The following is a 14,551-nucleotide window of genomic DNA, read 5'->3' as shown; positions in this document are numbered from 1 at the left end:
CATATGACTCAACCTTGTGTTTCTACTCTTCTAACAAAGCTGGATTTTAAGCTATGATTTCATGACTTTATGCTGTGTTAAATGTATCAGACCCCAAAGTGGGGTTTGTCCAGAGGACATTGACCACTATGTTGAAGGACCTTGAAATCAATGCACACAAGGAAAAATGGAAGGCAATGCACTTGGGTATCCAGTGGAAATATCGAGGAGGTAGAGTGGATAAGATAAATGTCTTAACTATTTAAAGACCTACCATGTGGAAAAGAGGCTGGACGTGTTTAGTGCCACCTCATTAAAAATTAGGACCTTTGAATATTAGGACCCATGAATAGAAGCTATAAGAAGGTATATTTCATGTCACCAAAGGGAAGAGGTTGAATTAGAGAGGCTGCATGTGCATACTGTTTAAGATTGTAGACTAGGGGCACCTGGTTTTCTCAGTTGGTTAAGCGTCTGACTCTTGGTTTCGGCTCAGCTCATGATCTCACGGTTTATGAGTTCAAGCCCCACATTGGGCTCTGTGCTGACAGCATGGAGCCTGCTTGGGATTCTCTATCTCCTTCTCTCTCTGCCCATTCTCTGCTCATTCTCTCTCTCTCTCTCTCTCTCTCTTTCTCTCAAAACAAATTTAAAAAAAAGAATGTAGGCTATGTTGAGGTGTCTGGGTGGTTTAGTCAGTTAAGTGTCCAACTCTTGATCTCAGCTCAGGTCATGATCTCGCAGTTCATGGGACTGAGCCTCATGTGGGGCTCTGTGCTGACAGTGTAGAGCCTGCTTGGAATTCTCTCTCTCTCTCTCTCTCTCTCTCTCTCAAAATAAATAAATAAACTTTAAAAAAAAAAAAAAGGAAAAAAAAGGAACGTAGACTATGTAGTCAAAACCAGGTCCTCTGCTTAAAGCTGGATGATGTTGGGCAGCTGCCCAACCTCACTAAGCCTCAATTTCCCCTTTATCTTTAAAATGGAAATAATAACAGTACCATTTAATGAGGTTATGATAAAGATTAAGCAGGATTTTTGAAGATAAAATGCTTAGCCCAGTGTCTAACACATAGTAAGCACGCAATGCACCTTATTTATTATCATTAATAATAAGAGCTATATAAATATGAAATGAACTGCCTCAGGTGGTAGAAATCTCCCTCTAACTGGAAATGGCCACAGGAGGGTTGGCAGGTGTTTGTAGGACAGATTTAAGCATCAGATGAGAAGTTGGACTAGATGACATTTAAATTACCTTCCAGTGCTGAATAAGCCATTCTTTATCCCTTAAGACAGGAATAACTTCTTTAGTATCTCCCAGAATACTTAGCACCATGGATCAAATGATATTCACCTACTATTCTTAGTAAAATTGTCTGATCATATAATTATAAATGTATAATTTTCTCATAGTAAGAGTTGTTCCATGCTAAAATGAAAATATGTGAAGATTCTTGATTTTTCTGTATCTAATTTGCTCTTTGAAAAAAGGATGCCATAAAATTTTATTTTTATGATTACTAATATTGACTAAAATGAAAAAGTGTAAGTTTTAGTGCTACAAATTCTTCTTTGTGAGACACTGAAATCCATATGTACAAGCCTCTCATCTTCTCACACTTGGAGTTAACCTATCAGAATGCCTGATTTTAAACTGGTCAGATATTTTCAAGGAACAAAAGGCTGAACTTTCTTTCATGACTGACTTCCTATCTGTCCAAGCTGAAGCCAGTAACCAACCATTTTTCCTTCTCTTTGCATAGGCCGCTTCTGGAAATGCTGACCATGATCACTCTTACCTTCTACAGGCAGAGCAGACACTTCTAGCTCCCTTGGCAATCCTATTTAATAAAATAGATCTGGTAGAATTACCTAAACAGGATAATATACCCATCTTCCTCAACTATCTCACTGTTATCAGTTAAATAGGGAGGAATACACATTGGCCAAGGCCCTGTCTTCATGGTCTATAATTGATAAAAAAAACTTTCCTTTTCTTACAATGAGTTCCAGCATAACAGTGGGCATTAATCATCTGTGGGAAGTGTTTTACTTTAATTAATGAAAGTTTAGAGTTGGGTTATCTGGCCAAGAGAATCCTAAAATTTGTAAGTGGGAAGAAAAGTTCTGAATTCTGGGTTTGAATGAGCTCTGGATTCCAGGTTTGTGGTGAAATAAACAAAGCATTCACAAGCACAAATAAGATTTCCAGACCATTCAGTGCCTGGGGTGTGCCATACACTGTGCCACACAGGGAGGAATACAAAGAAAAGAAACATGGTCCGTCACTAAGAGGAGACGGAAATCCAAGCAAACAATTTCAACAAAGTAAGAGCAACGCAGTAATAGAAAACAAGTACAGGTTTAACTCAGAATAGAGGGTGGAGGAGGAGCAGAAGAAAAGTGGAAGTGAATGGTAAGACAGATTTTGAAAAAGAGGAGGGGCTTAGGCAGGAACAGCTTGCGCAATGGCACAGAGCTGTGAAGTAGTGTGTAGGAGTCGAGGGAATGAGCAATGGAGCTGAGGCTGGGGTGGCCAGGAGGTATGTCGTCATACATGCCTCACTCTGCCATTGAGACATTCAGCCTAACTCAGTAGTAATGGGAAGTCACTCCACCTCTCAGTCAAGTAAGGAGCTTGATCATATTTGCACTTGGAAAGGATAACTCTATAGTGGTATTGATGGGGTGCTGAAAGAAGGTGAGAGTGGTGAGAGGGGAACCAGTTAGGGAGTTCATCTGGAACCAGAGGAGAGATGACAAAGGCCTTAATTACAACAATCACAAGGGGGGAAAAGAGGGTGAATGTCGAGGATTCAGAGCCACCTGAATTGCATGGCTGACTGAATGGAAGAGAAAGAATGAGGGATGGGACCTAAGTACCTGCCTTACAGTTTTGGGAAGAACGTAGGAACGCTTCACTGGGAGAGGTACAGAGCATTTATACAGCAGCAGAATCAGAAGGGAATGAGGGGCCAATTGCTTTAGTTTTTGAACATACTGAGCAATAAAACAAGAGAATGAAGAAAATTTCTTAAGGAGAGAGAGTTGATTTTTTTTTTTAATGGGCACCAGGAATGGAACACTAGAGAGCAAAATCGGAGGCATCACTGAGGAAGAAAGATGAATGAAACAGTGGAGGAGACTGAGAAGGTCAGATGGGAATTTGCAGGGTCAGCTCTCAAAAAAAACCAAGAGAGGAACAACTTGCAAGAAAAGGTCAGTTGAGTCAAGCCAAAGAAGAACTGAAATGTACTCTGGATTTAGCAGTAAGGATTTTCCTACTGACCTTGGCAAGACTACTTTCTCTGGTACAGTGAAGGAAGGAATCTTCTACGCCACAAAGAATGGAAACACTTCCCACCCTCCCACCCTCAACCTCTTTTTCTATTGTAATCTAAATGCTGATTTCCCTTTGTAAGTTCTTGCTATAAAAATCAGTTTCTGCCTTTTGCAAATGAATAATGTCTTTTAAGAGTTACCCTGTAAGCAAATGTCTTTTAAGGTAAAGTTGAATTTTTCACTGTTTTTCACTGTTTGTTAGAGAGGTTTCAGAAGGCATTGAATGAAAAGCAGGCTGAACCCAGGTGATCAAGAAAACAGGGATCTAAGATACAACAATATGAGAACTTCTTTCCCTTTCTTTTTCTATCACTTCTCTCCCCTTGGTAACGGGGAGCTTACAATGTGGAAAGCAGCTTACAATGTGGAAAGAATTAGGCTTGGTGATTTGAGGACATAAATAATGAACAAGGCACAATCCTGCCCCGCCTAAGCCCCCAGCCACAGAGATTACAAGCCCTGCAAAAGACAGACATGCAATCAACCAACCCTAAGTGAGGTCCAGTGAAATAAATGTTCATAATAGTAAAAGTAAAGTTCTATGGGAGCCCAAATATAATTCCCCATCTCTCATAAAATGCAGGAAATGACCTTTAAAAATGTAGACACAATTGGGGAGTTCACCGCACCACTAATTACCTCCCTTATTCTTCAGATCATAAACTTTTATGCAATCTACTCTCCGTTCACTTCATTCGTACTCGTTTATTTCACCAGGCACCCAAACGGTCTATATGAAAACCTTACCAGGCATTAGTGGCAAGTGGAGATTCCAGCTCTACCCTTGGCTTTATTGCGATTCTTTTGTTAAATTGAACTTTAATGATATTTAATAATACCACTTTGACTCTTCATTGAAAGTGTTAAAGTTCTTAAAATTAAACGCATAGCCTCATGAATTAGGTGAACACGAAACCTCTTTCTCCGAATGGAGACAAACTGGGACACCAAAATATATGGAAAGGCTTCTGAAGGATACTATTTTGATCTGAGTAACCTCATGGTGATACCTTTGCAGTTCATACCCCCTTTAAAGTTCTTTGTAAAGCAACTGCCTTTAAAGAGACAACCTAACGTTGCATGATCACACATTATTTCCACTTGTGCAGGGTTGCTATTTTTAACTGGGGCCTTTGGAAAATGAAAATCTAAGGTTGGTTAGCTGTAGCCAGAGTGACCCATAATATAAGCCAGGTCATACTTTTTTGGCATCCTTCTGTGTGCTCTCGGGAAACTTTGATTATATTTTAACTAGGAACAGAAAAGAGATCGTCCAAATAAAAACCCATCTCTCCAGCAGGTGGTTAGGCAGGGGTTCTTGAGTCAGGCATGCCTAGTTTTGGATGCCAACTCTATCATTTATTAGCTCTGTGACCTTGAACAAGTTCTTTATCCTCTCTAGGCTTCATCTGTAAAATGATTAAATGGGAGACTGGATATGAAGAACTTAGGTTAGTGTTTTGCAGAGTCCTCAAACAATGGTGGTTATTACAATAATTATTATTGCTGTTATCACTTATACCCAACCAACCTGGATTACTGTTTATAGCAGATTGCCTCACACATGGAAGCCATTCAATATCTATTTATTTCTTCATGGATATTTGGTTGGCATAGAATGCTTAGACTGTAATTTTTCAAGAAGGGCTTCCTTTGGCTTTCTCAAGGGAACTCAGTATTGGGAAGGAAGCAAAACTGCCTAAGTTCTATATGAATTCTGCTGATAATGCTACAGTGTTATTTCTCAGAGTTTAGTGATATTATTTTTTTTTTAAGATCTATGTGAATAGAGAGTATATGTATCTTATGGCAGTCTTAGATCTTTTTTCCCTATTCCCAGGTTGGACAAATTAAAGTTTCTCTTTCTGTCAATAACAGATGAGGTAGTCTACTAAGCATTTTCTATCAGAAGTTCCGGTTGATATTTTTCAGCTGGGTTCTGGGAGAGACATCAGGGCAGTGTTAATGGGAAAGTGTCAGCACACTGAGATAAGAAAAGAATAAACAGGAGTTTTGTAATATAAATATGACTCCATGACCTTTGATAATGGCACAGTCTCCAGTAGCAAGGGTCTGGTGTGTGTGTGTGTGTGTGTGTGTGTGTGTGTGTGTGTGTGTGTATTGTTAATAAAACACTTACCTCATATTTAAACATCAAGTACATCATAATATGGCTGTACATGTTGTACCATATATTTCAACCTTTATAGATAAGCTGTAAGGCAAGATCAGAATAAGAATGATTTTTGTTCAAGTTTGTTGTTTCCCATTTTTATAGTGTATAGGCATCTACCTGCTTCTGAACCGATGAATTTTGTAGACCTAATAAAATATATTCTATAGATATTCATTGTTCATATTTCATTTATTTTCTGTAGGTTTTGGGATCTTGCATTGAATATTTTTATATACTGATGGGAGAATATAAGTTGAACAGCTATTGGTTTAAGCATATTTGTTAAACCTTATTATAACTCTTTGGAGCTTATCAGACCTATTAATGGGGCCATTTTTTCTGCTAGGAATACTGGGATGGATAGATTTCTTGTCCTGGTGCATCAGGTTGCATTTGTTACCCACGTGAACTCCTGCCAGTGGACCCAAACTTCAGCCAAGGGTATGCTGGGGTAATAGTGGGAATCCAAGAATCTAAATTTAAAGGATATATATTCTCATCTCTGGTTATTTAATATTTGCAGACAGTCCTCTTTAATTGATATTTTCTACTGTTTTATTGTGCTCCACTTTATTGTGATTCACAGATATTGTAGATCTTGTTCTCGTTTATTTTTTACAAACTGAAGATTTAAGACTTTGGTGGAAATCACTGCAGATGTGATGGAAATAGCAACAGAATTAGAAGTGGAGCCTAAAGATGTGAATGAATTGCTGGAATCTCATGACAAAAATTGAACACATGAGGAATTGCCTCTTATGGAGGAACACAGGAAGTGGTTTCTTGAGATGGAATCTACTCCTGGTGAAGATGCTGTGAAGACCGTCAAAATGACAACAAAGGATTCAGAATATTACATAAACTTCATTGATAAAGCAGCAACAGGGTCTGAGAGGATTGACTTCAGTTGTGAAAGAAGCTCTCCTATGGGCAAATTGCTATCGAAGAGCATCTCATGCTCCAGGGAAGTCATTTGTTTAAAAAAAAAAAGTCAATCGCTGTGGCAAACTTCAGTGTTGTCTCCTTTTAAGAAATTGCCACAGCTACCCCCTGATCAGTCAGCAGCCATCAACATCAAGGCAAGACCCTCCACCAGCAAAAAACTCATTGAAAATTCAGGCGATGGTTAGCATTTTTTAGCAATGAAATATTTTTTAATTAAGGTAGGTATTTGTTTTTAGACACAATACTACCGCACACTTAAAAGACTACAGCGGAGTATAAACATAACATTTACATACATTAGGAAGCAAAAAAAAAAAAAAATTCACTTGACTTGCTTTATTGCAATATTTGCTTTATTGTGGTGGTCTGGAATCAAACCTGCAGTATCTCTAAGGTGGGCCAGTACAGGACAGTAGAGGGGTTCTGACTTTTGTAAAATTCTATGTCTGTAGATGCAGTAGGTCACTCACATCGAATACTACTTTAACAACCATTATGAACAAGGACAAGAAGTTGAAAATAGCTGACAAAAATCCTGTGTGACAGGGTTATAGCAAAAGCTGGAGCCCAAAATGTTTACCCCAGGGAATCCAAACCTGCTTCCAATGGTGAAAGAATAGAATACAATGTCAAATATATGCATGAAGATATTTATAAATATTTTCAAACTAATGGCAGCTCCTACATACAATGAATATCAATAGAAATGTTATTTGACCAGATAATGGGTCCCATTGCTGTTCCTGAGTTTGAGTATTTTCAGCACAAACTGGTTTGCCTCAGTTCCAGGGGGAGCTTTTACGAAATTCAGGGTATGATAGATATCTGAGTTTATTATGTTCAGAATTCAAAGACAGGGTTCTCTGCTAAGCGGACTTCTGCTCATCACCTCATTCGCAGAGACAGACCTTAATGTGTTTATCTCGCCTTCCTTACTCAGGCTCAATTTGGGAGATGGGTCTTAGCAACTAGGCATTTTCACTTCTTTAATTGATATTGCCTACTGTTTTCTACTTTCACTAGATTCTAAGTGACTTCTCACAGAGCATGCAGCCACTTTCCCCATGGTCTAATTGTGCACTAGGATACCACTGGCCACTGTACCACTGGCCAAAATAGTAGTGGTGTAGACAAGATGCAAGTTGATTTCTGTCTCAGGCAATAGAAGGCTGAACAAAAGCAGTCAACAGTTCTATGGAGTCAGAAACCCTGACGCTTAAATCTCATTTTTCTGCCATCCTCTCTTGGTCTAAGGTGGCTCTTCTTGCTTTTGCTACCTCATCTGTAGTCCAGACAGCAAGCGAGGCATGCCTTTCCCTACAAAAGGCATAACTCACGACTTGCATACATCACTTCCATTCACATCCCACTGACAATAATCTCATCATGTTGCCACATCTAGCTGCAAGGGAGGTTGGAAAATGTGCTCTTTAGCTGGATGGACATATCCCAACTAAAACTTCCATTATCTCACAAGAAGAAAATTGACCCCTTACTTTCAAAGTTTCTTTCTCACCTTGTCACAAAAAGCTCTAGAAGAGAAATACTTAATGCATTTTGCTCCATAGACCAGAAGCTAAATGTATAGAGATAGTGATCCAATCATACAGCTCATGCTCAAAGAATTAAAATGTTGTTTATCTGCAACTGTAGTAGTTGTAATGGCTTGCTTTGCTCAGCATTATTATTATTTTCTAATTACTATTCCTGACTTTGGTATTTTTTTTTTGGAAGCAGCAGTAAGCCTGTGGGTTGGCTTCTACATTCTCTCGGGTCACTGAGAGCCCTGAATATTGAATATTAATCCCAAGGTGCTTCTCACAGAATAGGTGCTATCTATCCAGATCCAGCTACCACATCATGATGTAACATTCAATGATTCTCAGTGGGCTGTCACTTGTAAGACTATTCTTAAAATGTCCCTGTTTGCTACCCTAAACTTACCTTTGATAAGAAATATTCTCCAAGTGCTAAAAGGAGCTAAAGATTAATCTTTTAAAGGGACACCTCTCTTTATTTTCTTCCCACAGATGCCTCCCACCTTTGAAATAAAGCGGTGCTCCATTTTGTTGATTCTGAGTTCACCAGTTCCTTTCTTTTTATCTATTGTTTATCCAGTTACTTCCAACTACCTCCTCCAGTCTCCCTTTCGCTCACCCGGAAATACAGAAGGCCCAGGGAGCCTTGTTTGTTTTGTTAGCCACCCTTCCATTTAATAACACTGCTATCCTTCAAGGCGGTGTCTCTCTCCATTTCCTTCTAGTCAAATCAAGTTAAAGTTACTTTCCTTTTGACTGGGGACATGCTTACCTATCACCTAAATTCCTTTTGAGAAAGGCAGGTTGGCATAGCCATGGTCATGGGCAGCTCCTAATCTAAAAACAGCTCCATCTGCTTTGTGTATTCTGCGCAATTTGCCAAGGTCATGGCACTTTACTGGGTTGTTTTGACTCCGCATGATCTACACAATGCTTGCTGAGCTGAAATAATGCTTCTTTCAGCCCAGTCTCTTGTCTTGCCAGTAGGGCCAATGAGAATTTTGTGGGAGAGCCTGTTAAGTTAAATTTTATGTCGTCCTCTAATGTTACTTATCTCTCAAAATCCCTGTTTTTGTCTCCATCATCATTGTCTTATTCCCTTTCAACAGTCCACTTTGGATCTGCCATTAATTTATTGAAATCCCAAAATCCCTTTTGCATTTACTGCTAGCCTGTGCAACCTCTTGGGGGCAACATGTTTACGGTCAAATACATTAAAGAGTAGTCTGTCTTAATTCATTCTCCAGAGTATCTCCTATGAATTACAAAGAAAGTCCTCCAGTTATAACATTGTGGGATTTGGGGGAATAAGTTCATCTTGAGCTTTCACAACACGATATTTAGCAGCTGCAAAGGCAAGGAAGACAAAGCTGCCAGGTCATCCCCTGGAAATCCCAAGACATATATTTTTAACATTTGCATTCTTATTTACATAAATTTGTATGCTTCGTTCAAAAGGCGCTGACTCCAATTATGCAAAATAAAACACGCAACTCCTCTTGATCTGAGAGTGGATAATCACACATTCCAGGCTTGCTTTCCTGCTGCCCAGAGTGATTTCTTTGGCTTTTCCCTCTCTGCTCCCGGAAGTTTTCCTCCTTTATATGTACCCTCTAATCATAACCATTAATGAAGAGTTATCATTTAATTATAAGACTGGAGTCGGTCCCAAAATATTATTTTTTCAGATTGGTATTCTCTGTTATCCAATTGGGATTTTCATAACACCTTTACACCCCCCATAGCAAGGGAACAGTAGTCCTTGGTTCAGTTTGGGACACCATAACTGGGTCCGGCGTGCAGCCTTTCACCCAACAGAACATTTTTTGATGTGAGGAAGAGAGTTTGGATTCAGGGTCAAGTAACCATAGACTCAATTATTCACACCAATGCTGCTTTCCATTGACCCCTATAATTAAAAGCTTGACTTTGCTTACATTTTTGGCATCCTTTTCCCCCTTCAGGTAGATGGCAAACAGAGCTGATTGCAAAACGAATTCATTAGAGTATTTGACAGCAAATGTATAGATCCCAGAAGCCAGAGCTTTGGAGCAATCCACTCAACCCAAGACAGTCCCGGTGCCACTGTATGGATACCTGGCTGCTAATTCTGCCCTGCCAGAGGGGAGAGACCTGAGAATCAGAGTGAAATACCATCAAACCAAGAATGGTCATACTACACTTAATTTCCTTCTGCTCTCTGAAAAGCATTCCAGAAAGTCACTCCCTACCATTCTTATAGTGCTGTTACTGTTTCTGATCAGGTGTAGGAAAACACTGAGTAAACTCAGTAAACTCAGTAAACTGTCTACTGGATGAAGTGAAACTTAGTCAAAACAGAGCCCTCCAAGGTTTATTGACATCTGATGTTAGCCTTTGAAATGTCTTCTTTCTGTCCCCACAAACTGCTGGTCTATTTAGAACCTATATTAACAAAGTTGGGGCACCTGGGTGGTTCAGCTGGTTAAGTGTCTGTCCAGCTTCAGCTCAGGTCCCAATCTCAGGGTTCAGTTTGTGGGTTAGGGCCCCGCATCTGACTCTGTGCTGACTGCTCAGAGCCTGGAGACTGCTTTGGATTGTGTCTCCCTCTCTCTGCCCCTCCCCTGCTCATGCTCACTCTCTCTCTCTCTCTCTCTCTCTCTCTCTCTCTCTCTCAAAAATAAATAAAAATTTAAAAAAATTTTAAAAAAAGAACCTATATAAACAAAATAGGTGGGGCTGAAGGGGAATGAAGCAGAGACAAGGCAGTGAAGGGCTGGGGCAGTTGCCAACACATTTTGTGATGTGCGGAGAGGGTTTTTGTTTGCTTGTTTAATCTTTGTGCCAAGTGATACTCTTTTCACTAGGAACTCAAGTCAGCAGAGAGGAAGTGCAGACCCACTGAATACAAAGTACAGAAACTCAGTTCCAAGTAGCTTGGGTTGCTTCCCTTCTATGCCTGCAAAACGTCAGGCCTGCAACTGCATGAGGAAGAGGCTTCTGTTGGGCCAGGGTTTCACACCCTGTGGACTGCTGCATTGGGCGGGACTTGCCACCAAGGCAAAATTACCAGGAATCGCCAGGCAAATAGATTCATTTCCTTTAAAATTTTTTTTAATGTTTATTTATTCTTGAGACAGAGAGAGACAGAGCATGAACAGGGGGAGGGTCAGAGAGAGGGAGACACAGAATCTGAAGCAGACTCCAGGCTCCGAGCTGTCAGCACAGAGCCTGATGCGGGGCTCGAACTCACGGACCATGAGATCATGACCTGAGCTGAGGTTGGATGCTCAACCGACTGAGCCACCCAGGCGCCCCGATTCATTTCCTTTTAAAAAGTACAAAAAAACTCTAACTCAGATATAAATTTAAAAAATAATAAATAAAATAAAATATTTATTGAGTACCTACAAAAAAAAAGGTACAACAAATTCTGGTTCCGCCCACAGATACCTATAAGTTGGAGAGAAAAGCCCTATTACAAGAAGTTTTGTTTGTTTTTGACTTTGTCAACAGCAGCTCTGTTTCATCCTGGGCACCGGATTGTGTGTGGCCCCAAGATGCTCTACTGGGCAAACGACAGAAAGGCAGCAGGAATCCCAGATATACTGCGGTCCTTCTGGTAAGGTGTGCTCAATATACCAGACTTAGGCTTCTCTTCCCAACATATGCTTCTCTTCTATCCCCTTCCTCAGCTTCCATTTCTTCTTCTTTTTCTTTTTTTTTTTTATGTTTTCATTTATTTTTGGGAGAGAGACAGAATGAGCCAGGGAGGAGCAGAGAGAGAGGGAGAGAATCCCAAGCAGGCTCTGCACTGTCAGCACACAGCCCAATGCGGGGCTCAAACTCACAAACCATGAATGAGATCATGATCTGAGCCAAAACCAAGAGGCAGATGCCTAACCGACTGAGCCACTCAGGGGTGCCACCCCCCCACTCCGCCCCAGCTTCCATTTCTTGACATAAACAAATTGAGGATATGCTTCCTCTAGGCTTACCATGTGTATTGTCTTTCATTTATTCATTCATTCACTTGCATAATTTGTTGAGTGCTTGGATACATAGTGAACAAAATAGGTAAAAATAACAACTTACACAGCGCCTAGGTGGCTCTGTCGGTTAAGTGTCTGACTCTTGGTTTCAGCTCAGGTCAAGATCTCACTGTTCGTGAGTTCAAGCCTTACATCAGGTTCCACATTGACAGTGCGGAGTCTGCTTTGGATTCTCTCTCTGACTCTCTCTCTCTCAAAATAAAATAAACGTAAAAAAAATAAAAAATAAATTAAAACTTGCTGTTATGGATTTATATTAAATTATTTAATCTGGTGACAGTCCCATGAGGCAGGTACTGTAATGATGTCCTTTTTACAGGTGACTTTGCTCAAAGTCACATAGCAAGTGAATAGCAGAGCTGGGATTTGAACCCAGGCAGGCTGGCTCTAGCGAGCCCAAACTTAACCATCACGCTCTATACTTCTTGGTGGGATTGATGGGTATGATTTCAGGTTCAGAAGAGTAGCACTTCAGGCAAAACCTGTAATTTCTCTTCTAGAAGTAGTCGTTCATTGCACAAGAGAGTTTGAATAACAGGTATGTTGTTAAAAGTAGTATTGTGGTTGGACCTAACACTAACATGTTGAAGGGGATCAGAATATGCCACTCCCAGATATGCCAGTTTGCCAAAAGAATTATTTTGAGCTGAAGTCAACTAAGAAACAGTTCCCCATCACTTTCAGTCTAAAAGCAGGGCATAAATCTCCCTTTCTAAAGGTTATATACATTTTTATTTTTGTTTATGTTTTATTGTTTATTTATTTTTGAAGGAGAGAGAGACAGAACATGAGCAGGGGAGGGGCAGAGACAGAGGGAGACACAGAATCCAAAGCAGGCTCCAGGCTCTGAGCTGCCAGCATAGAACCTGGCACGGGGCTTGAACTCACAGACTGTGAGATCATGACCAGAGCTGAAGTCGGACACCCAACCGACTGAGCGACCCAGGCGCCCCCAAAGGTTACATAAATTTTTAAATGTGTCTTCTTCTCCCATACCAGCAAGAAGATGACTTTATCACCAGAGATGATTCTTATCAATGGGTAAGGCACCAACTTGAGTCTACATAACAAACTTAATAAATAACTCTTATCAACCCATTAATTTTCTCCATATGTTTATCTTCTCACAATTTACCATTCTGAGAAGCCCAACCTCTCCCCACCACCCCCCCCCCCCCCGACCTTCTCCTTTCTCCTGCACTTCTCCACATTTTATTGCTTTTTGTTAAAATAGTATAAGCCCGGAATATGTAACTGCTTCTTTGGCCCCTCACTTCTTTTCTATGAAGGGCTCCTTATTTGTAGTAATAAACATTTTCTCTTGTTTATCTGTCTCTTTTTTTCCAGTTTGATTTGCATAACCCCAGGTACTAAGCCTAAGGGAGTAGAGAAAAAAAATTGTTTTTTTTTTCCCCTCTCCCCTACAATGTAAATTACTAAAAGCACCCTCTTTCCTTCTAACAAGTTCTGATAGACCAGGGAAGGTAAGTTAAAGAGATCAGAGCAGGACATTGAAAGGGAGGACATCAGCAGGATGGGAGTGGGGGTAGAAGCTGAACACAGGCACCTCAGATTAACATCTCTCAGTTTAACATTTTGCTAAGGGCAAGGGTACACTAGGGCCAACCAGACCGGTCAAAATTTGGATTTTATCAACCACTTTTATGAGCTCAGTTTGATTATTTCACCCAAATAGCTCAAGACAAAAGGCATAACAGCCAACACACTCAGATCATACTGTTGAGTAAGAAATGGATTCATTCTTACTTTGCCAATTGGCTTCTCAGTCAGAGGGCTTGTAAAGCAGACTGGAGTTATGCCGCTGCTGTACATCGAAAGCTTCCATTGCTGTTCCTGCAAGAAATGAAACACATGAAGAGAGAAAGAGAGAGAGAGACACAGAGAGATTTCAGACTTGGCTGGCTTTTCTGCTGCACAGAACCATTTTCCAGTTGCTCACAATAGTGCCTCAAGCACATAAACCTAAGGGTTGTCACTTGAAGTACCTAAGTCAGCAGTTTTGCACGGGCATCTTCAATATGCAGTCTGTGCAAACTCAGTTAACCTTGTACAAGGACATATTACAAAACCGTTTAAGACATTTTGAAGGAATTCATGCACACATATTGACTTAGATGCAAAATACTTCAGCCTAATCTGTTAAGGTATCTTCCTAGAACATAAATCAGACTATGTGAATCTTTTTAAAACAAAAATAACTTTACTAATAGCTCATTGCACAAAAACACTGGCCACAAGTCAATGTCAGTCTTCAAATCTTTAATTCTATGTGGGATACTATCCAAAGTTCTCTAGCTGCTTTTCAGAATACTCCAAATAGTGACTTTTGTGGCAGGGTGGGGAGGGGGGGTTGTTTTTTGTTGTTGTTTTCCTTTTTCTTTTTGTTTTGTTTTTACTTTTTCTGCCTCAGTTCTAATTCTGTCCCACAATTTAACCTAAAACTCAAGCCACATTACTCAATGTGTTTCCTTCCATTCTATGCCTTTGTTAATGTTGTTCCCAGTTCCTAAAATATCC

General features: G+C 40.1%; 1 protein-coding gene across 4 annotated transcripts in view; it reads right to left on the bottom strand.

The window, feature by feature from the left end:
• RASGEF1B (RasGEF domain family member 1B) overlaps positions 1-14,551 on the bottom strand; it is a 569,745-nt gene that overhangs the window by 146,494 nt on the left and 408,700 nt on the right. For all 4 annotated transcript variants that reach the window (XM_053901455.1, XM_019466239.2, XM_019466248.2 and 1 more), the window contains one exon: positions 13,781-13,867. In XM_053901455.1, coding sequence (XP_053757430.1) covers positions 13,781-13,846 — 66 coding nt within the window. In that variant the 5' untranslated portion in view covers positions 13,847-13,867. The remainder of the gene's footprint in view (positions 1-13,780; positions 13,868-14,551) is intronic.

This window comes from Panthera pardus, unplaced genomic scaffold (assembly GCF_024362965.1).
Source record: "Panthera pardus isolate Hobbes unplaced genomic scaffold, ASM2436296v1 HiC_scaffold_13, whole genome shotgun sequence".
NCBI classification, from domain to species: Eukaryota; Metazoa; Chordata; class Mammalia; order Carnivora; family Felidae; genus Panthera; species Panthera pardus.
This window is presented reverse-complemented; position numbering and strand designations above follow the sequence as displayed.